Raw genomic sequence first — 21,830 nt, 5'->3', positions numbered from 1 at the left:
TGAAAGGGAACCAATTCAATAGGAATCCGAATAAAAGGACGTACCTCTCAAAATGAGATAAGAAGGAATTTCTATAGTCAGAAGGTAGAGAAACTGTGGAATTCATTCCCACGGAAGGCTGTGGAGGCTGTCAGTGCATATTTTTAAGGCGGAGATTGACAGGTTCTTGATTAGTGCGGGAATCAGGTTATGGGGAGAAGGCAGGAGAATGAGGTGGAGAGGGAGAGATAGATCAACTATGATTGAATGGTGGAGGAGACCTGATGGGCCAAATGGCATAATCCTGCTCCTACAACATATGAACATGAAGATAGGTTCAACGAATCTCGTTGCCTATACACAATCTATTTACCTCCATTTTCCTCCATATCCATATCTAAACGTCCCTTAAATGTCACTATTGTATCTGCCTCCACAACCAACCCAGCACCACATTCCGGGCACACACAAATTTCCGTTGTAAATAAACTTTCCCCGTTCATTTCCTTTCAAGTGTGCTTTCCTCACCTTAAAGTTATGCCCTTGACATTCCCACCCTGGGAAAATGGTTCTAACTGCTTACCCTTATTTATGCCTCTGATAATTTTATATATTTTAGAATAGAAATATATTCAGGTCTCCCCTCAAACTCAGGAGTTCAATTTAGTTTAGTTTAGAGATACAGCGTAGAAACAGGCCCGTTGGCCCACTGAGTCAGTGTAAATTACTCGTTTCTAAGCTTCCCCCCAGTCTAGTTTCAGTAAAAACACTGAATCAAGCACTTGAAACAACTAAATTTTATTTTAACAAAAGCACATTACAGTTCAAATACTGTACCTATCCCACCGCGGGTTCAATCCTCGCGTCTGCCTGTTCAAGCCCTCTAGGCCTCACTCAGACATAGACACTCCAGAAGTTCACGCAGTCCCAAGTGCTCACCTAGAAGATCAACGCTGAACCTCTTGGTAGCGGACTTTTATATGTCCCAGGACCTTGAGGGGCCGAACCACATGGGGGTGGTCTCTTAATAACCCAATTACATATATCGATTAACCCCATTCATAACAGACATTTCTCTAACCCAATCATACAACAGCTCAATACATTGTACTCAAACCGGACTTCACAAGGAAGCCAACTTAGAAACATTTACCCTGATCTGCAGGAAACCCAAACAAGGCTCAATACCTCATCCAATCAACACTCGGCAAAGCAGAACTGCAACATTATTTACAAGGTGTATGTCTGGTTCGCAACCATCCAATCAATTCTATGCATTTTGCACCTAATTGACAGGGTCTGCAGATGTTCCAATTTCTTGCTTGCAAATTGTAGCTAAACTCTAGACATACTGGCACCATCCCGCAGCTTGTCCCAGCTTACAGAGAGCAATTCCAAATGGACAAAATCTCCCAGCAGCCCTGAAGCTTTTACCCCATTTTTAAGTCCTAGCCTCTCCAATTTAGCCGGGATTAACATCAGCGTTGACCAGCGTTCCCCCCCTATACACACACACACTAGGGGCAATTTTTACATTTACAGCAAGCCAGTTAACCTGCAAACGTGTACGTCTTTGGAGTGTGGGAGGAAACCGAAGTTCTCGGAGAAAACCCCCGCAGGTCACAGGGAGAACTTACAAACTCTATACAGACAAGCACCCATGGTCAGGATCTAATCTGAGTCTCCAGCGCTGTCAGGCAGTAATTCTACCGCTGCGCCACCGTGCCACAGTTCGAGAAAAAGCCATCCAACTTTGTCACACTTTATAATCCGGAGCACAAATTGATGATTATCTCACAAAAAAAAGTAAAGGACTGCCAAGATAAACATCCTAACGGCACCGAGTTGAAGATTCAATTCTCCACCACAACCCAATGTTGAAACTGAATCTCTAAATTCTTTAAACAGAGCTGAGATAATTGTTTGAAAAGGAATAAAGCAAACGTGATGGGATCAAGAAACATGGTGGAGAAGCAGTGAAATACAAACCAGTTGCATCAAAGCATCTGTTTCTGTGAAGTAACTTTAATTCTAGTTGATACATTGGCAACAAGGGGCATAATTGGAGGATTAGCACTAAATGCCTGAAGAGAGGTTAGGGGCACATTTTATTTAAGAACAGGGTTATTGGAAAACAGGCTCATTACTGCAAATGACTATTGAAGCCAAGTCAACTCTAGCTTTCAGGTGAAATTAAGCAGACACACAGCAAATTAATTTTAACATAGAGGAGTTGGTGCTGATCTGTTTTGAAAGGAAAAGTAAAGAGAACTGATGTTGCTGCAATGGTACAACAATGAAGAGCTTACAGGAGCAATGGCCTTGGGTTGTGTATGTATGTAATTCTTTGAAGGTGAAGGGACAATAATTCTGCTGAGTTACTATCGTACTTTGTGTCCTTTTGTGCATTAATCAGCATCTAAATCATTGTCTCTACATAGAACAAGTGTGAGCAGGTGATCGATGGTTGGAGTTGACTCAGTGGACAGAAAGGCCTGTTTCCATGCTGTAATCAGTCGATCAATGCATGATCTAAATATTATTAGACTGGTGTTTGTGGATCTGATTTGGGTAAATTAGCTGTTTAGTTTAGATTAGAGATACAGTGTGAAAACAGGCCCTTCGGCCCTCTGAGTCTGCGCCAACCAATCCCCGCACATTAACACTATCCTACACGCGCCAGGGACAATTTACATTTATATCAAGCCAATTAACTTACAAACCTCTGCGTCTTTGGAATGTGGTTGGAAACCGAAGATCTCTGGCAAAATCCACGCAGGTCACGGGGAGAACGTACAAACTCCGCACAGACAGCACCAGTCGTCAGGATCGAACCCGGGTCACTGGCGCTGTAAGGCAGCAATTCTACTGCTGCGCCACTGTGTCACCCGTGTTGTCCTCCTCATTACCAGATTTATTTGACATCAAATATACTTTGTTGACTTTAGGGTTTTGGAATATCCTCAAGCTTTGAACGATGCTACATATATGCAAGTTTTTTTCTCAGGTTAGCACAGCTCCTTGCAAGTTTGCATCATTCTCTCTGCTGATGGGATAGCCGGTTTAACCTTTTCCAGCGTTAAAAATGTTTGCAAATTATTTTACCAATCACGGCAGCTCCTAACTAAAGTCCGAAGAAGGGTCTCAACCTGAAACGTCACCCATTTCTTCTCTCCAGAGATGCTGCCTGTCCCACTGAGTTACTCCAGCATTTTGTGTCTCTCCTAAGTAAATACGTTCTTTCATCGTTGAAATCAGATTATTATTGTATTTTTTCAATGGCTGGCCGTAATCTAAAGATATCTCTAAATAACACTGGATTCCAACAAATCTTCTTTGCCAGTGGTGATGCAAGGATAACCTATCAGTTGCAATGTGGATAAGCAAGGAACCATTCAAAACTAATCAGATGGCCTTTAAATCCAATTTGTTATGGGACATAGCGGAGCGGGTCTGTGCTTAGTTTACATTGATCCCTGCGTGCAGAGGCAAAGCAAAATTGTAGAGAATTGTCTACAGCATTACTCCACTTTAGAGCACCATCCACAAAATAATATTTGTTTGCACGTGTTCGCTTTACTCAACATCTCCAGATAACAGAACAATGGAATAATTCCGCACAGGCTTTATCAACAAAATTGAAATGTCTTGTCTCTTGAGAAGAAAGCACTCAGTTGCCCGACTCTTTCAAATGTACCTGTCAAGCCATGTGTCCCGATTGTACCAAATGAAATTTTTGTGTCGTGAACTTTGCATCATTGGTAACACGTTAAGTTAAAAAATGTACCGAAGGTCCAGTAACTATTTTTGAACCCTATCCAACCAGTTATTACTTTTGACATTACATCCCTTATTCAGCTAAGTCATAAAAGGGAAAGAGACATTGACCATCCATAAAGCATTTCTGCAGTTCCTTGTGCTCCATTTTATCATTAGTTATTGGAAAAAATACTTATTTAGTCTGTTTGCTGCAAGCGGCGTTTGTTTTCCATTAATCTTGCAAAAAAAATTTCAGGACAAGGCACTACAATCAAATAAATGACTCCAATCGATCCAGCTTCATGGAAAACATCAGACAAGTTAGCTAACATATTACCAACTACTTTGCACTGTTGAGACATTGAAAAATAACTCTAATGCATTGGAAAAACTGAATTAGTATATTAGATATAGTGTAGTGGCAGTTTTTACAACTTACTTAAGCTTAATGGCTCCAACATATAGTATAAATATTCAATAGGATTTGTTGGTTTTAAAATATGTGCTTGCACTAAATTAAAAATATTTTTATATTACTTTCTGAATATTTTCTCTCTGTCATTAATTAAGTCAAGAAGCAAATCATTGGATCTACAGAATTGATGTCATTTCAGAACGATGTTTGATCCCTATCTTTTGGCGGAATTAGTTTAGTTTAGTTTAGTATTAGAATTAATTAATTAGAATTTAGGATTAGATGAATAGTTCCTTTTTTAACCTACGGACCCAACTCCTAAGCTGCATTATTGATAGATCACTCTTTTTTTTTTCTTCTTTTTTTTTCTTTCCTCTCTTTCTATCTATAAATATAAATAAACAATTAGAAGCAGTATTAATACGTAATTGATAAATGATGACCCCCAGCTATTTTGATAGCTGGGATCCCGGGGCCCTAGATACTAATAATATGTAATCGTTAAACAAAGTCTGTATTGGTTTGGAGTATGATATGCATATGCTTCTATTAAAAAATGAATTAAAAAAAATAAAAAAATAGCCTGGATCGAACCCGGGTCTCTGGTGCTGTAAGGCAGCAACTCTACCGCTGTGCCACCATGCCTAGCTTTAACAAAATACGCTGATATATTCTGACACCCATCTGTTGACATTCTGAAACAAAATTCAATAAATGTGTATTTATCAGAGAAAAAATAAGGCCAAGTCAGCAAGATAAAGGAATGCAGTGTCATTTATGTTTGTGATAACTCCAATTACTTATGCATTTGGCCCAAAAGATAACTGAGAGGCTTGAGCTCTTGACTTGCACAGAAGGTCATGTATTTCCACTTGGCACTGTACTGCAGATAAGAAATTTGTCAGTGTGCTTACATAAGAATGAGATGATGCACGAGGACTCTGTGTACAGTCAGAATGGTCTGTAATCTGCAGTCCACTGTACTGGAAATGACCACCCATCCAGCTTTGAAATTTACAGTAATAAAAGAGAAAATGTTGGGAAACACCACCAGGTCAGGCAGCATCTGTGGAAAGGGAAACAGACATTGTTTCGGGTCTGCGATCCTTCATCGGACGGCACGGTGGCACAGTGGTAGAGTTGCTGCCTTACAGCGCCAGGGAGATGCAGGTTCGATCCTGACTATGGGTGCTGTCTGCATGGAGTTTGTATGTTCTCCCTGTGACCCACATGGGTCTTGTCCGGGTGCACCGGTTTCCTCCAACGCTCCAAAGACGAGCAGGTTTGTAAGTTAATTGGATCAGTTAAATTGTAAACTGTGTCTAGTGTGAAGGATAGTGTTAATGTGCGGGGATCACTGGTCGGAGCAGACCCGGTGGGCCGAAGGGCCTCTTCACAGTGCTGTCTTTCTAAATAAACTAAACTAGAATGAGATGATGCATGAGAAGACCATGTACAGTCACAAAGGTCTGTAATCTGCAATGTAACGCACTAGAGTGACCATCGATACAGCTTTGAAACCGACAGTAATAAAACAGAAAATGTTGGGAAAACCTACCAGGTCAGGCAGCATCTGTGCAAAGAAAAACAGACATTGTTTTGCAACTGTGACCCTTCGTCAAACAAAGTCGAAAACCCAAAACAAACCTTCCATAGATGTTGCCAGATCTGCTGAGTGTTTTTTCAGCACTTGGAAAAATATGATCTATCATTGGTGTTTGTTCAACATCACTGCAGGGTGAGCAGAAAATGTTGGCTATCCATGTGAAGATTCTGGAAAAGTTCCAGTCAGTCTTCACCCCTCACTCTCACTCGTCTGGTAGCTCTGGATCGGATAACCTCGTTATTCTTAAATGTCCATGCTTATTCCAAAATCCTTCCTTGGCCTTGCCGATCTGCGTACCCGCCAACTTCTCCAGTTCTACGGCTCTTTGAGAATTCTCCTTTCCTCTGAAGTGGGAATATCACACATCTAATATTAATTGTTCAACCCCCTTCACTAGTCCTAACGCAAATGTTCCCAGAAAACCGAGAGATATTTTTCTAAGTTACTAAGTTCCAAGGTACAGTGAAAAGCTTTTGGTGTGTGCTATCCAGTCAGCGAGTTAAGAGCAGACATCAAGGTTTGGATAGACTGGATGTGGAGTGGATGTTTCCACTAGTGGGAGATGTTTTAATATTGTGTTTCCTTTCTGCAAACTGCTCCATTACAGCTACACAACTAATTAACAGAGGCTTTACACTCGAGCCTTGGGTTCAGCCATTTTAATTCAGGATCCATCTTGGCTACTGCCTCATGGGTAGTGCACCATCGGTACTGCACCACCATTGGCGCTATTCCTATAACAGGAGAGCCTACAACTAGAGGTCATAGCCTCAGAATTAAAGGACGTTATTTTTATGAAGGAGATGAGGAGGGATTTCGTTAGTCAGAGGGTGGTGAATCTGTGGAATTCTTTGCCATAGAAGGCTGTGGAGGCAAAGTCAGTGGATATTTTTAAGGCAGAGAGTGATAGAAACATAGAAATTAGGTGCAGGAGTAGGCCATTCGGCCCTTCGAGCCTGCACCGCCATTCAATTGATCATGGCTGATCATCCAACTCAGTATCCCGTACCTGCCTTCTCTCCATAACCCCCTGATCCCCTTAGCCACAAGGGCCACATCTAACTCCCTCTTAAATATAGCCAATGAACTGGCCTCAACTACCCTCTGTGGCAGAGAGTTCCAGAGATTCACCACTCTCTGTGTGAAAAAAGTTCTTCTCATCTCGGTTTTAAAGGATTCCCCTTTATCCTTAAGCTGTGACCCTTGTCCTGGACTTCCCTAACATCGGGAACAATCCCGTACCTGCCTTCTCTCCATACCCCCTGATCCCCTTAGCCACAAGGGCCACATCTAACTCCCTCAAGATAGATTCTTGATTAGTGTGGGTGTCAGAGGTTATGGGGAGAAGGCAAGAGAATTGGGTCAGGAGGGGGAGATAGATCAGCCATGATTGAATGGCAGAGTTGACTTGATGGGCCGAATGGCCTAATTCTACTGCTATCACTTATGATCTTACGATCCAAAAGGTGATCATTTATATTATATATTAAAAGTTCCAATTGATTTTCATAAGTACCTCTGAGATTGGGTAGGAGCAAAAAAATTTGTCATAGAAATTGATGTAAAAAAACATGCTGCAATACGACATTGCTGCCACTGCTTATATTTCAGATAAGAAGTGAAATAAGTGTATATTTTCAAGTTTTTAAATGTGCTTTCATGCATTTTAATGTATTTTCCATTCATCCATTTCTGTTAATTATTTATTTACTTTTGGGAACTGGTGGTTTGTTAATTAATAAATTCTCCTCCTTAAATCTCAAAATTACCGTCCTCTTTGGAGTAAAGTAGATGAGCAATTGAAGAAGATCCTGTATGGATAATTAATAGCAGAGATGTCAAAATTTAAAAGAGAATAACATTTGGATTGAATTGGCAACTCAAAATTAATTCAAGGAATTTTTACCAAAGCTTATATTCATTATACAGAAATTTAAGTATAAGTATATTAAATAACTTTGTCATACATGAATGAAAGATGGCGGCACAGTGGCGCAGCGGTAGAGTTGCTTATTCACGCCAGGGACCCAGGTTCGATCCTGTCTCTGGGTGCTGACTGTACAGATTTTGTACGTTCTCCCTGTGACACATGGGTTTCATCTGGGTGCTCCAGTCCTCTCCCACACTCCAAAGACACACAGGTTTGTAGGCTATGTGTTGGAAGGAACTGCAGATGCTGGTTTAAACTGAAGGTACTGTAGACATAAATCTTTAGACATAAATACTGTAGGCGGTGAAATTTTCAGATTGTCCTTAGTGTGTGTAGGATAGTGTTGTGATGATCGCTGGTCGGCGTGGACTCGGTGGGCCAAATGGCCTGTTTCTGCTCCATATCTCTAAACTGAACTGTAAACTAAATTAGAATAATCTTCATAGGAGTTTTAGTAAAGACAAAAGTAGTGGTGATATTCATACTGGGAGAAGCAGGGAAGCCTCAATGTAGGGATTGTCCTCGATCCTGATCTTTTCTTGCCCACAAATAAATGAGAGATGATTCCAATATCATTGATTAAAAAATTCATGACTCAAAAAGAATGCATTATTCAAGGAAAATTCTAAGGACTTCTTTTCACCATGGGCGGCACAGTGGTGCAGCGGTAGGCCTCTAACAGGCCTTACAGCGTCAGAGACCCGGGTTCAATCCTGATTATGGGTGCTTGTCTGTACGGAGTTTGTACATTCGCCCCGTGACCTGCGTGGGTTTTCTCCGAGATCTTCGGTTTCCTCCCACACTTCAAAGACGTACAGGTTTGTAGGTTAATTGGCTTGGTATAAATGTAAATTGTTCCCACTTAGGAAACCTGAGCGGAAACCTCTGGAGACTTTGCGCCCCACCCAAGGTTTCCGTGCGGTTCCCGGAAGTTCCCGGATGTTTTTGCCAGTCTCCCCAAAGGTCGAAAGTGGTTTCCGCTACTTCTATGTTCCGGCAATTATTTCAAAAAATTCAAAACCGCCCGCGACTAAAAATAGGTTGCCGTTTTAAAAATCGGTAATTTTTTAGTCGAAGCCGGTTGCGTTGCTAGTTGAAGGTGGTTGCCGGAGGTTGCAGGTTGTGGAAGGTAAGACCTACCACTACCTGCAACCTCCGGCAACCACCTGCAACCTCCGGCAACCACCTTCACCTTGGGTGGGGCGCAAAGTCTCCAGAGATTTCCGTTCAGGTTTCCTAAGTGGGACAGGGGCATTAGTGTGCGGGGATCGCTGGTCGGCGCGGACTTGGTCGGCCGAGAGGCCTGTTTCCGCACTGTATCTCTAAACTAAACTAAAGCAAACCTTATTTTAATCATATGCACAATACAAAGCGCAGACGTGACTCAGCAGGACATGCAGCATCTCTGTAGGACATAGATAGAGATGTTTTGGGTCAGGACCCCTTCTTCAGACTCCGCTTGCAATTCCTTTTGTACAGACGTTTTGTTGGTTAATCATCAAAACAATCGGTAACATTCTCTGCCTATTTCTTCCATTCAATCTTGTTTGGTCTCTCTCTTTGTTTTTCTCCTCTGTAGGCATTTCTTGTTTAAACCAGGGTCTGGGACTTCCAGTCTCTATGGTACCACCAACCCAAGCTATCCTCTGACCTCGAACACTGTTTACTCTCCGCCTCCGAGACCCCTTCCTAGAAGCACTTTCTCCAGACCTGCCTTCACTTTCAACAAACCTTACAAGTGTTGCAATTGGAAGTGTACAGCTCTAAGTGCAACAGCCATTACAGTAACACTCGCCCTCCTTCTTGCCTACGTTATTGGTAAGTTTCTTCCTTATTCTTACTCCATTCCTTCATTATTTTCCGCTCTGCATAATACATTCTGTACGTATAAATAAATCATTTCAGGTAGTTATAAGGAAAAGAAAATGGTGCTTTTGTTTAAACCTGCATGAATTTATTAACACTTTCCATTTTGCTGATTGTTGTTTCCGCTTCTGTCTCTATAATAGTTTCAGTTTTAGCTCCTTCTTCATGTACAAGAGGAAATTACTGGGCATCTGTGTTTGTATACCATCTATATCTTACAGTGTGCCTGTATGAGGCAAATGCATAAAACATAGAAACATAGAAAATAGGTGAACCAGCTTCGAGCCAGCTGAACAGGGCTGATTATCCAAAATCAGTACCTGCTTCTGCTGTCTATGCATACCCCTTGATTCTGTTAGCCAGAAGAGCTATATCTTACACTCTCTTAAATACATCCAGTGAAATGGCCTCCACTACCTTCTGTGGCAGAGAATTCCACAGATTCATAACTTTCTGGGTGACAAAAGGTGTTCCTCATCTAAGTCCTAAAGGGCCTACCCCTTGTTCTTAAACCGTGACCCCTGGTTCTGGACTTCCCCAACATCGGGAACACTTTTCTTGTGTCTAGCCTGTCCAACCCCTCCAGAATTTTATATGTTTCTTTAAGATCCCCTCTCATCCTTCTAAATTTCAGTTAATTCCAGTAATATGACTCGATGTCAATCGGAGAGTTCACCCCCCCCCCCCCCCCCCCCCCCCCCCCCCCCCCCCCCCTTCTCTACGGATGAGTTTTGTTTCAGCATGGTTCCTTTATGGTCGATTTCGTCATTCCCAATTCAACAATAAAATTCAAGCTAAGGGTAAAGCCTCTTCATCTTTAACAGTATGAATATTGCAGGATAACAGCTATAGTGGGCGGCACAGTGGCATGGTGGTAGAGTTGCTGCCTTAGAGCGCTAGAGACCCTGGTTCGATCCCAACTGCGGGTGCTGTCTGTACGGAGTTTGTACATTCTACCCGTGACCTGCGTGGCTTTTCTCCGAGATCTTCGGTTTGCAACCACACTCCAAAGACTTACAAGTTTGAAGGTTAATCGGCTTGGTGTCAAGGTAAAATTGTCCCTAGTGTGTGTTAACGTGTGGGGATCACTGGTCGGTGTGGATTTGGTGGGCCGAAGGCCCTGTTTCCGCTCTGTATCTCTGAACTACAAAAACGAACTAATTTCGCATACGCAAACTTATTTGTAAATACTTTAATTCCTCCTGTTTTTCCTCTCCAATTATCCATGTGAATACGACCCACTCGATTTCATTCTTCAAATGCTAAATTTTGTAAAACAAAGTGAATGGGTATAGAAAATGATAAATCATATACTTACTTTAGCTGGTGTCCCATAAAACCTAAAGATATGTTCTCACTGAGCTGAATCTTATTCTAACATGTAAATCTTAAATTGTAAAGTCACATTAATTAACTGGAGAGTTAATAATAGATCTAAGATGTGACTTTAGAACAGGAGTCTTATGATATCCTAGTACAAAGCAAAACCCAATTATGAATATGTTCCTTGTCTCTTAAACTAGTCTGCCTTTCCGAGGGTAATCACAGCTCCGGTATAGATTTGTATTGCATTTTCTATAGATTCTGGCTAGCTGCTGCAATGGTCAACTAATTGAATCCAACTTTCAAATCAGGCCTCCTAATGACTTTAATTTCTGTCGCCAAATAATTCACCCTGCAGGTGATCAGTTTTTATTCTTTCAAATGCATTAGACCCTATTTTTAATTATCTAAAATGGCCAATTAACAATTAGTCCCATGCACTATTTAGTCATGGAATGTTTCCACGCTCTGTGCAGGCGATTGGGAAACATTAAATGCCTGTGACCCAAGTAGAATGCTTCAGCGAAGAATATGGAAAGTTAAAATCTAAAATGCCATCTTATAAAACATAATTATCTGAAAATTCAATCACATAACCCTTTTAGTTCAAGGTTATTCAAATGAAATAATATTTATCGGAATGAAATGTGATAATGACTGTTTCCCAGTTACTTTAATTGTCACTTGAGAAACCTATGCATGTGAACCACTAATTTTTTATATCAGCGTAGAATGACTTCATCTCCCTGCAATGGTCCACTTGGGGGCATTGTGGAGGAACGTAGGTCATGTTCTTCACTAGTTGGTCTCTTCTGAAACATACCCCAATATTGAATTGGTGAGTGAGACCCTCAGCTGCCTTTTGAAAATGTTGCCCCTACCCTCGCCCCTTCATCCTCTACCCTCCACCATCAACCCCCAGCCCAGTGTTAATCCCAAGCCCTGACCACCACCCCTAGAATCCCTCTAGTCCTCCAGTCCTCCTATCCTTTAGACCCTGTAATCTCCTATGTGATTTCCAACCTCTGTGGCCTCTCCCCCCCTCATCCAACTCCGACCATTATTAACTTTCTTAAACGATAAGTGGACAGATACAAGGTTTAGAAGGAGACGGGCCGTACGCAGGCAGGTGGTACTTGTATAAATGGGGCATGCTGGTCGGCGTGTGCAAGTTGAACCAAAGGTCCTGATTCCGTGTTGTTTTTTCCTATGGTTCTATGACCACACTCTGATCACAGCCCTAACACAAGGACCATGATCATTAATCCCCCTCGTCTTCCTACCTGAGGCACCACTGATTCAGGCTGCCAGAGTTCTCTCCTGCTCCAAACCAGGGGATCTAACTATAACAAGGTTCATCCCCCAACGACACCACAACGGAGGAAGCTGGGATAAAGACTGGTGGTCTTCTCAAGCTTTCTCAAAGCCTCAGCGTACCATCCCACCGTCGACCTCAGCCGCTGAGCCCCGTGGATCCAGCCTGGGCTGAGAGCTGCACATCTTCAAAGCTGAATCAATCATTGATTGGGTCACACTGCAAACCAAGCCTGGTGCACATACTTAGGTAGAGAAGAAGCAGTCATAGGATCATGCAGCATGGAAATAGACCTAGTCAAGAGTATTTAATTGTCATGTGTCCCAGATAGAACAATGACATTCCTACTTGCTGCAGCACAACAGAACATGTAAACATAATACATGAACAAGAGAAAAAAAAAGTTCAGTGTGTATATAGACACACACACACACACACACACACACACACACACACACACACACACACGCACACATACACACACATACTCAAAAACAAACAATTATAGTGCAATAATAATAATAGTCTATTGTAGTTCAGAGCTTATTTCTGGATGTGTTCAATGGTGGCTGAAGGCAATGGTGTTCAAAGGTGGCTGAAGGCAAGAAGCGGGTCCTGAACCTGGACGTTACATATACACGTACTCACAGATATAAGTATATATACAGTAGATCATATAAATATACACACACACACATATGTACACACAAAAAAACAAATAATAATAGTGCAATAATAGTCTATGTAGTTCAGAGCTTATTTGAGGTTGTCGTTTTCAATAGCCGAATGGCTGTATTTATTTTTTCATCATCATGCACCAATATTCAATAAACCCATTTTAAGCCTTGCATCCATATTAATTCTGCCTCTAAAGAGGGGTCTCGACCCGATACGTCACCTATTCCTTTTCTCCAGAGATGCTGAGTTACTCCATCTTTTTATGTCTATCTTTGGTTTAAACCAGCATCTGCAGTTCAGTCCTATGCTTCTTAAGGGGTTGGACAGGCTAGATGCAGGAAGATTGCTCCCGATGTTGGGGAAGTCCAGGACAAGGGGTCACAGCTTGAGGATAAGGAGGAAATCCTTTAAAACCGAGATGAGAAGAAGTTTTTTCACACAGAGAGTGGTGAATCTCTGGAACTCTCTGCTACAGAGGGTAGTCGAGGCCAGTTCATTGGTTATATTTAAGAGGGAGTTAGATGTGGCCCTTGTGGCTAAGGGGATCAGAGGGTATGGAGAGAAGGCAGGTACAGGATACCGAGTTGGATGATCAGCCATGATCACATTGAATGGCGGTGCAGGCTCGAAGGGCCGAATGGCCTACTCCTGCACCTATTTTCTATGTTTCTATGTTTCTATTCTACCTCATCTCCTTACTTTCCTGTTATTAAGCTGCATTGGCAGCAATTTACAGCAGTCGGTTAACCAGCGTGTCTTTTTCATGTGGGAGGATATCGACCACCCAGTGTACACCCATGTGGACTTAGGGAGAACATGCAAACTCCACACAGAGAGCACCCACGGTTAGGGGCTGCGAGGCAACAACACTGACTGCCAGACCATTGTGCATATTCGTTTTCAAAGTCCATTCCAGTTTGGTTTCAAACATATTAGTGATTCTATTACAGAAAGGCTGGCTGATAAAATCAATCAGGAAAGGTATCAGTGCAAGTGATGAAGTTATTCACTGTCTCCTTGAAAATTCAGTCCATTACACAGGGGCATGGATATGCAGGGATTGGAGGGATATGGATCATGTGCAGGCAGAGATGATATGGGGTGGCACGGTAGCGCAGCGGTAGAGTTGCTGCCTTACAGTGCTTACAGCGCCAGAGACCTGGGTTCGATCCCGACTACGGGTGCTATCTATACTATGGGTTCTCCCAGTGACCGCGTGGGTTTTCTCCGAGATATTCGATTTCCTCCAACACTCCAAAGACATACAGGTTTGTAGGTTAATTGGCGTGGTATAAATTAAAAATTGACCCTAGTATGTGTGTGTAGGACAGTGTTAATGTGCGGGGATCACTAGTCACTGCGGACTCAGTGGGCCGAAGAGCCTGTTTCCGCGCAGTATCTCTATAAACTAAACTAAATTAATATCACTAGGTATCGTGATCGGTGTGGATATTATGGGCTAAACGATCAGTTTCTCTGCTGCACTGTTTGATGTCTTATGTTCTCCAACTAACCTGTTGCTGTGAACATCCATCCTATTCTGTAGATCAAAAGTACTATTGATACAGAGTACTTTAATCAGAATACATACAGAGACCATCACAATGAATACTGTAGGCTTGGTGTCGTAAGTTGAACTAACTAACATGGCTGCCCACATGCCGCTAGGTGGTAGTGTTGGAAACCTGACATGGATTATGGATCAGGTCGATAGCAGCAAAACCAGACACGGATCAAATCAGCAATACTGTTTGATCTACATTTCCAACCACATTCCCCTTTAGAAGTGTATGATGTAGCCTCCCATCTAACCCCAAACTCCTGGCTCAGATATTTGCTATCCGCTTTGCACCTTACTTATAGAAACGACCTGAATCTTTATATTATTGCTGGATTGCTCATGTGAAGAATAACAGACAACATAAGGAAGTGAGGAAGTGTACATGTTCGCTGCAGTTGAGTGTCAAGCGACTCTGAAGCAAAGTAACCAAAATAATGCTGTAGAGTTGCTGCCTCACAGCACCGGAGACTCGGGTTCAATCCTGACTACGGGTGCTGTCTGTCTGGAGTTTTTGTACGCACTCCCCGTGACCTGCGTGGGTTTTCTCTGGGTGCTCCAGATTCCTCCCACACTCCAAAGACATGCAGGTCTGTAGGCTAATAGGCTTGGCAAAACTGTAAATTGTTCCTAGTGTGTGTCGGATAGTGTTAGTGTACGGGGATCGCTGGTCGGCACGGACTAGTTGGGCCGGAGGGGCTGGTTCTGCGCTGTATCTCTAAATTAAATGAAATTAAACTAAACTAAACTAAACAATATTATTTTTAATGATTGCAGCTGAATTATTCTCTTTGTTTCTCATTTAATATAATAAAAAGGAATAAATGGGCATTGCTTTCTTTCAAATGCTTTTTAGTCATCAGGTAAGCAAAAAACTAAATCTCCAGAGAAACTCAGCAGGTCAAGCAGCATCTGAGTAGGCTGAGAAATAGTCGACATTTCAGTTCAACTGAATCATCTAGATGCAGGTTCTTGCCTCCACATTTCTTGGCCTCCACAGATGCTTACTTCCACCAGCAATTTGCATTTCCCTGCAGACTCCAGCTTCGCCATCTCTTGTGTCTCCAATTATTGACTGAGAAATGCTTGGATTTCAGATACAAATGTTTTTAAGAAATTAGCTGTTAGATTAATTTGCCTCATCGAAATCTAAACTTGAACGTGAGTGACAATGTGTACAAAATCATGAGAGGAATAGATCGAGTTAAAGCACAGTCTTTTGCCCAGTGTGGGGGATTTGAGAACCAGAGAACATAGGTTTACGGTGAGGAGGGAAAGATTTAATAGCAACATGAGGGGCAACTTTATTACATAAAGGGTGGCGGGTGTAAGGAACGAGCTGCCGAAGGAGGTAGTTGAGGCAGGTACTATCGTAACGTTTAGGAGAGAATTGGGCAGGTACATGGAAAGAACAGGTTTAGAGGGTTATGGGTAAAGCACTCGCAAGTGGGCCTGGTGTAGATGGGACACATAGGAGGGAGAGATAGATCAGCCACGATTGAATGGTAGAGTAGACTTAATGGGCCAAATGGCCTGATTCTGATCCTATCACATGAATTATGAACTCATGACATGTTGATTGGTGTGGGCAAGTTGGGCCTGTTTCCTTGCTGTATGACTCGGTTTCGGCCCGAAACGTTGCCTATTTCCTTCGCTCCATAGATCCATAGAACCATAGAGTTTCTCCAGCACTTTTGTCTGCCTTCGATTTTCCAGCATCTGCAGTTCTTTCTTAAACATTGACTCTAGGACTCTCCAATTATACTGCTCATTATTAAGAATTGGTCTTTGATCAAGTGCGATTGGAAAGAATATTGTTGGCCACTCAAATTGTATTGGATTTTGATATCATTACCAAGTGAATGTCATTTCCTAGATGGAGACTGGAAGAATCAATTTTTGAGATAGTCCTCGAGCTCACGTCCTCTAGATTACAAGAATACACCACAACCCATTGATTTTTTTTAAATGACATAAACAGAAAAGGCCAAAAACTTGCAGAAGTTAGACAGCAGTTTCAGAGAGCGGTGAGGTTAGAAGTTCAATTGCGTAATGATTGATTTATGATGTCAAATCAGTTGTGAAACGTGATCACCCCATGACACACACAGTACTCAATGTAACGTAAAGTCAGACACTTCTGTGCATGTTAAGTCTTCAGGATATACAGGGGTGACATTAGTCCTGTGTCATACCTAAATGATGTCAAATGGATTTAAATATAGGCTGTTCATACAGTATGGAGTGCACACACAGGGAAGCAGATTTAAACAGTCATCATTACATAGAAACATAGAAACATAGAAAATAGGTGCAGGAGTAGGCCATTCGGCCCTTCGAGCCTGCACCGCCATTCAATATGATCATGGCTGATCATCCAACTCAGTATCCCGTACCTGCCTTCTCTCCATACCCTCTGATCCCCTTAGCCACAAGGGCCACATCTAACTCCCTCTTAAATATAGTCAATGAACTGGCCTCAACTACCCTCTGTGGCAGAGAGTTCCAGAGATTCACCACTCTCTGTGTGAAAAAAAGTTCTTCTCATCTCGGTTTTAAAGGATTTCCCCTTTATCCTTAAGCTGTGACCCCTTGTCCTGGACTTCCCCAACATCGGGAACAATCTTCCTGCATCTAGCCTGTCCAACCCCTTAAGAATTTTGTAAGTTTCTATAAGATCCCCTCTCAATCTTCTAAATTCTAGAGAGTATAAACCAAGTCTATCCAGTCTTTCTTCATAAGACAGTCCTGACATCCCAGGAATCAGTCTGGTGAACCGTCTCTGCACTCCCTCTATGGCAATAATGTCCTTCCTCAGATTTGGAGACCAAAACTGTACGCAAATAGTAATACTATTAATTATCGTTACCGTAATAACAGTAAAGGGCCTGTCCCACTGACGCGACTTTTCAGCGACTGTCTTCGACCTTCAAGCTCGAGGGCACTCGATTGAAAAACCTCGACTTTTAAAAATGTGATTGCAAGATACAGCATGGGAATAGGCCCTTCGGCCCACCGAGCCCACGCTGACTATTGAACACCCATTAACACTAGTTCTATGTAATCCCCCTTTCCCGTCCACTCCATACACGCTAGAGGCAATTTACAGAAGCCAATTAGCCCACAAACCAACACGTCTTTGGGATGTGGAAAGGAACCAGAGCACCCGGAGGAAACGCACATGGTGACAGAGAGAACGTGCAAACTCCACTCAGACAGCACCTGAGGTCAGGATCGAAGCTGGGTCTCTACCAGCTGACACCAGATATAGAGATTGGAAGGCTAGGAATCTATTGAAGCTGAAAATTTGAGGAATGGTAGCAAATTTCTTCAGGATCTGAACCTACACCTCTATACTTATCTCATTACTGTCCATTCTTTGTCTTGCTTTATCAAACCACCGATCTGCCTTCTGCCTTATCACAGACCTTTTGCTCTCTGGCCAACAGTGGCAGAGTGTACATCCCACTGCCTTTCCACATATTACCTACACCTTACAATGAACATGGGTGGTGAATCTGTGGAATTCATTGCCACAGAAAGCTGTGATGGCCAAGACAATGGATCTTTTTAAGGCAGAGATAGATAGATTCTTGGGTTATGGGGAGAAGGCAGGAGAATGGTGTAAAGAGGGAAAGATGATTGAATGGTGTCGTAGACATGATGGGCCAAAGGGCCTAATTCTACTCCTATCACTCAAGAACTTATGAACCTTGAACATTGGCCTCACTGTTGCAAGCAACAGCAAGGCGATTGTGTTTACTGCTGGCTTCTGAGTAATTGTCCATATATTGCACCCTCTGCACCAAAAACCTCCTCTTACATACACCTTGCTGCTGGATGTACTTTCAGTGAGAAACATGGCGAATACTCTATCACTAAGGCAACTGTGTGCCCATTTACATTAAGAACTTAGACACAAAATGTTGAGTAACGCAGAGGGTCAGGCAGAAAAAGACAATAGATAATAGACAATAGGTGCAGGAGTAGGCCATTCAGCCCTTCGAGCCAGCACCGCCATTCAATGTGATCATGGCTGATCATCAGTGGATCCACAATCAATCCAGAAAAAGAATAGGTGACGTTTCGGGTCGAAACCCTTCTTCAGACCTCCATGCATTATGAACCTTTCACACAGTAAATCAAAAAGGCAAAAGCACAATTTAAATATTTGAAATCTATCAGGAGAGAAATATGGATACTAGGCATTGTTAAGACAGAATCTAAAATATTACATAAATTCTTCAAAAATCTATATTTGGGAGTGGGGGGCGAGATTTTACTGATCTATAGCCGACCCAGTTAGACAGGTACATGGATAGAACAAGTTTGGAGGGATATGGACCAAATGCAGGCAGGTGGGACTAGTGTAGCTGGGACATGTTAGCCGGTGTGGGCAAGTAGGGCCGAGGTGTATCCCTCTATGACTCTATAAGCATGGGTGAACATTATTAGGTATAGGCAGTATCTGGGAAGTTAAGTAGTATTTTAGTCAGTGTTCAAAGGGGAATTGAAAACAGGGGATATTATTAAGACACAAAATACTTGTGCTATAACTTTGTGGTTTAATGATAATTAAATGTAATAGATGTCCCACTGTGTTAAAGAAAACTTTAAAACACAACACAAAGATGGGGTAAAACAATCTAGACTTTAGTTAAGAGCGTCAAATGCATTACCACTGGGAGCAATCTAGGAAATTGCTCTACGAACAAAGATTCATCGACCCCTTATGTACAGTATTATCCTTTACTACAGCATGCACTTTAGCACGTTTCCTTCTTCCGAATGGTGTTGTAACAATGATCAATCATGCACCTCACAAAGACACAGCTGAGTAAACACCGCCCAATTCCACCCCATTACAGAGAAGCAAATGTCATGTTCCCCTTTCAATGTCTTGTTATTGTTTTACGGTCGCCCTTTGTCCTTTGACAACAGAGAACAGAATCTGACTGAAGGAGACTGCAGTAAGTGCCATGTACACAGGCTCAGCTTAAACCTTCTTTAAAGCTCGGAATTATTATGCCACTTGAAGAGGACTTTCAGCAATTTTAGGCCATCTATCGATCCCTCTCCCTTGCTGTCTTCTTAAAGTTTTGCAATTTATCTTTGACAATTGTAATGTTATAGAGCTTTGTAATATTTGATACAAACATTTTAGAAACATAGAAAATAGGTGCAGGAGGAGGCCATTTGGCCCTTCGTTCCAGCACTGCCATTCAGCATGATCATGGCTGATCATCCAAAATCAGTACCCCGTCCCTGCTTTCTCCCCATGTCCCTTGATTCCGTTAGTTCGAAGAGCTATATCAAACTCAGGATTTTTGTTGTCCTTACCTGATAAAAGAAAAAAATTGTCATAGCATAACATGTTATTGTCATAACATAACAATGATTCAGCATACTGGTTCTGGGTTAGAGCATTAGCTGTGTTCGAAGAGTTTACATGGACATAGAGACACAAGGAACTGCAGAAGCTGGAACCTTGCATAGAACATAAAAGTGCTGGAATAACTCAGCGGGTCAGGCAGCATCTCTGGAGGACATGAAGAGGTTACGTTTCAGGTTGGAACCCTTCTTCAGACTGGGTCCCGATCCGAAACTGGCAGTCTGAAGAAGGTGCCGACCCGAAACATCGTCTATCCATCTACTCCAGGGATGCTGCCTGACCCACTGAGTAACTCCAGCTGAGTAGATTTTGCCTAAAATCTCTGGTGCGAGAAAAAATGAGAAGTGATCTCATTGAAATTACAAAATTCTGTCACGCAAGGCTGGACAATTTACTGAGTGTAAAGTTTTATTGAGATAGATATTCGTTTAGTTTAGTTTAGTTTAGAGATACAGCACAGAAACAGGCCCTTCAGCCCAACTAGTCCACACCGACCATCGATCCCACGCATACTAACGCCATCCTACACACACTACAATTGTACAGTTTTACCAAGCCAATAAGCCTGCAACCCTGCACGTCTTTGAAGTGTGGGAGGAAATTGGAGATCCCGGAGAAAACCCATGCAGGTCACGGGGAGAACGTACAAAATCCATACAGACAACACCCGTAGTCCGGATCGAACCCGGGTCCCTGGCGCTGTCAGGCCGCAACGCTACCGCCGTGCCACCTTGCCGTCCTATACCAGCACCTTGTTTTAACGCTTTCTCTCTTAACTCCACATACAAACAAAAAGTCACCCATTCTTTCTCCTCAGAGATACTGCCTGTCCCACTGAGTTACTCCAGCATTTTGTGTCTATCGTCGATTTAAACCAGCATCTGCAGTTCTTTCCTACACAATTTGGCTTCCAATCAATTTCTTTGACTGAAATATTCAAGTTCAGCACATTAACAAATTGTGATTGACTAACATTTACAACTTTATGTCTACCTTATGTCTACTCAAAGGAAATATTAATCTGAAAGTAATTTTCTGATGATCCCAATACTTTTTCCATGTTTTTTATTGCTGATTATTGGCAGATGTAGAAGATTTGGTCCCTTTGAAAATGTTTTGTCATGAAATAATATTATATTGACTGGAAAACCTAATTTCACCTTCCCAAATTTTCCTTCAGGAATTAATCATTTCGATGTTGCAGGTAGCATCGTTTACATGCTATGATAAGTATGCAAGTTTTATTGTTCATTTAATTTATTTTGAATTAATTGAGCTTAACATAAAGAGCCTGATCTTTAGACTTTAGACTTCAGTGATATAGCGCGGAAACAAACCCTTCGGCCCACCAAGTCCACGCCGATCACCGATCACCCTGTACACTAGGGATCATTTCACACATTTTACCAAAGCTAATTAACCTACAAACTTGTACGCCTTTGGAGTGCGGGGGGGAAACCAGAGCTGCTGGAGAAAACACACGAGGTCACGGGGAGAACGTACAAACCCCGTACAGGCAGCACCCGTAGTCAGGATCGAACCCGGGTCTCTGGCGCTGTGAGGCAGCAACTCTACCACTGCGCCTTTAATGTTACTGAACCTTACTGAGACTGATCAAACAAATAAACAATGAAGGTACACAAAAATGCTGGAGAAACTCAGCGGGTGCAGCAGCATCTATGGAGGGTTTTGGCCCGAAACGTTGCCTATTTCCTTCGCTCCATAGATGCTGCTGCACCCGCTGAGTTTCTCCAGCATTTTTGTGTACCTTCTATTTTCCAGCATCTGCAGTTCCTCCTTAAATAAACAATGAAATGCAAATGACTCTTGAGGGTCTAACAAAGTGAGACTTGATTGTTGCTTCAAGAACAGCTTGTGATTTTGTTACTAAATGGGGTTTTTTGGTTGATGGGAAAGGCACTATGTGTCGCCTAACACTTCCATGCTTAGGAAAGGCCATGGTTAAAGATATTGACCATGTTGAGATGCAGTTGCAGAACCACTATCAT

General features: G+C 42.3%; 1 protein-coding gene across 2 annotated transcripts in view; it reads left to right on the top strand.

The window, feature by feature from the left end:
• tenm1 (teneurin transmembrane protein 1) overlaps positions 1–21,830 on the top strand; it is a 1,787,780-nt gene that overhangs the window by 1,543,376 nt on the left and 222,574 nt on the right. For both annotated transcript variants that reach the window (XM_055643570.1, XM_055643571.1), the window contains one exon: positions 9,269–9,507. In XM_055643570.1, coding sequence (XP_055499545.1) covers positions 9,269–9,507 — 239 coding nt within the window. The remainder of the gene's footprint in view (positions 1–9,268; positions 9,508–21,830) is intronic.

This window comes from Leucoraja erinacea, chromosome 12 (genome assembly GCF_028641065.1).
Source record: "Leucoraja erinacea ecotype New England chromosome 12, Leri_hhj_1, whole genome shotgun sequence".
Taxonomy (NCBI): Eukaryota; Metazoa; Chordata; class Chondrichthyes; order Rajiformes; family Rajidae; genus Leucoraja; species Leucoraja erinaceus.
The sequence above is the reverse complement of the archived record's forward strand: the minus strand, read 5'-3'. Positions and strand labels throughout refer to the sequence as shown.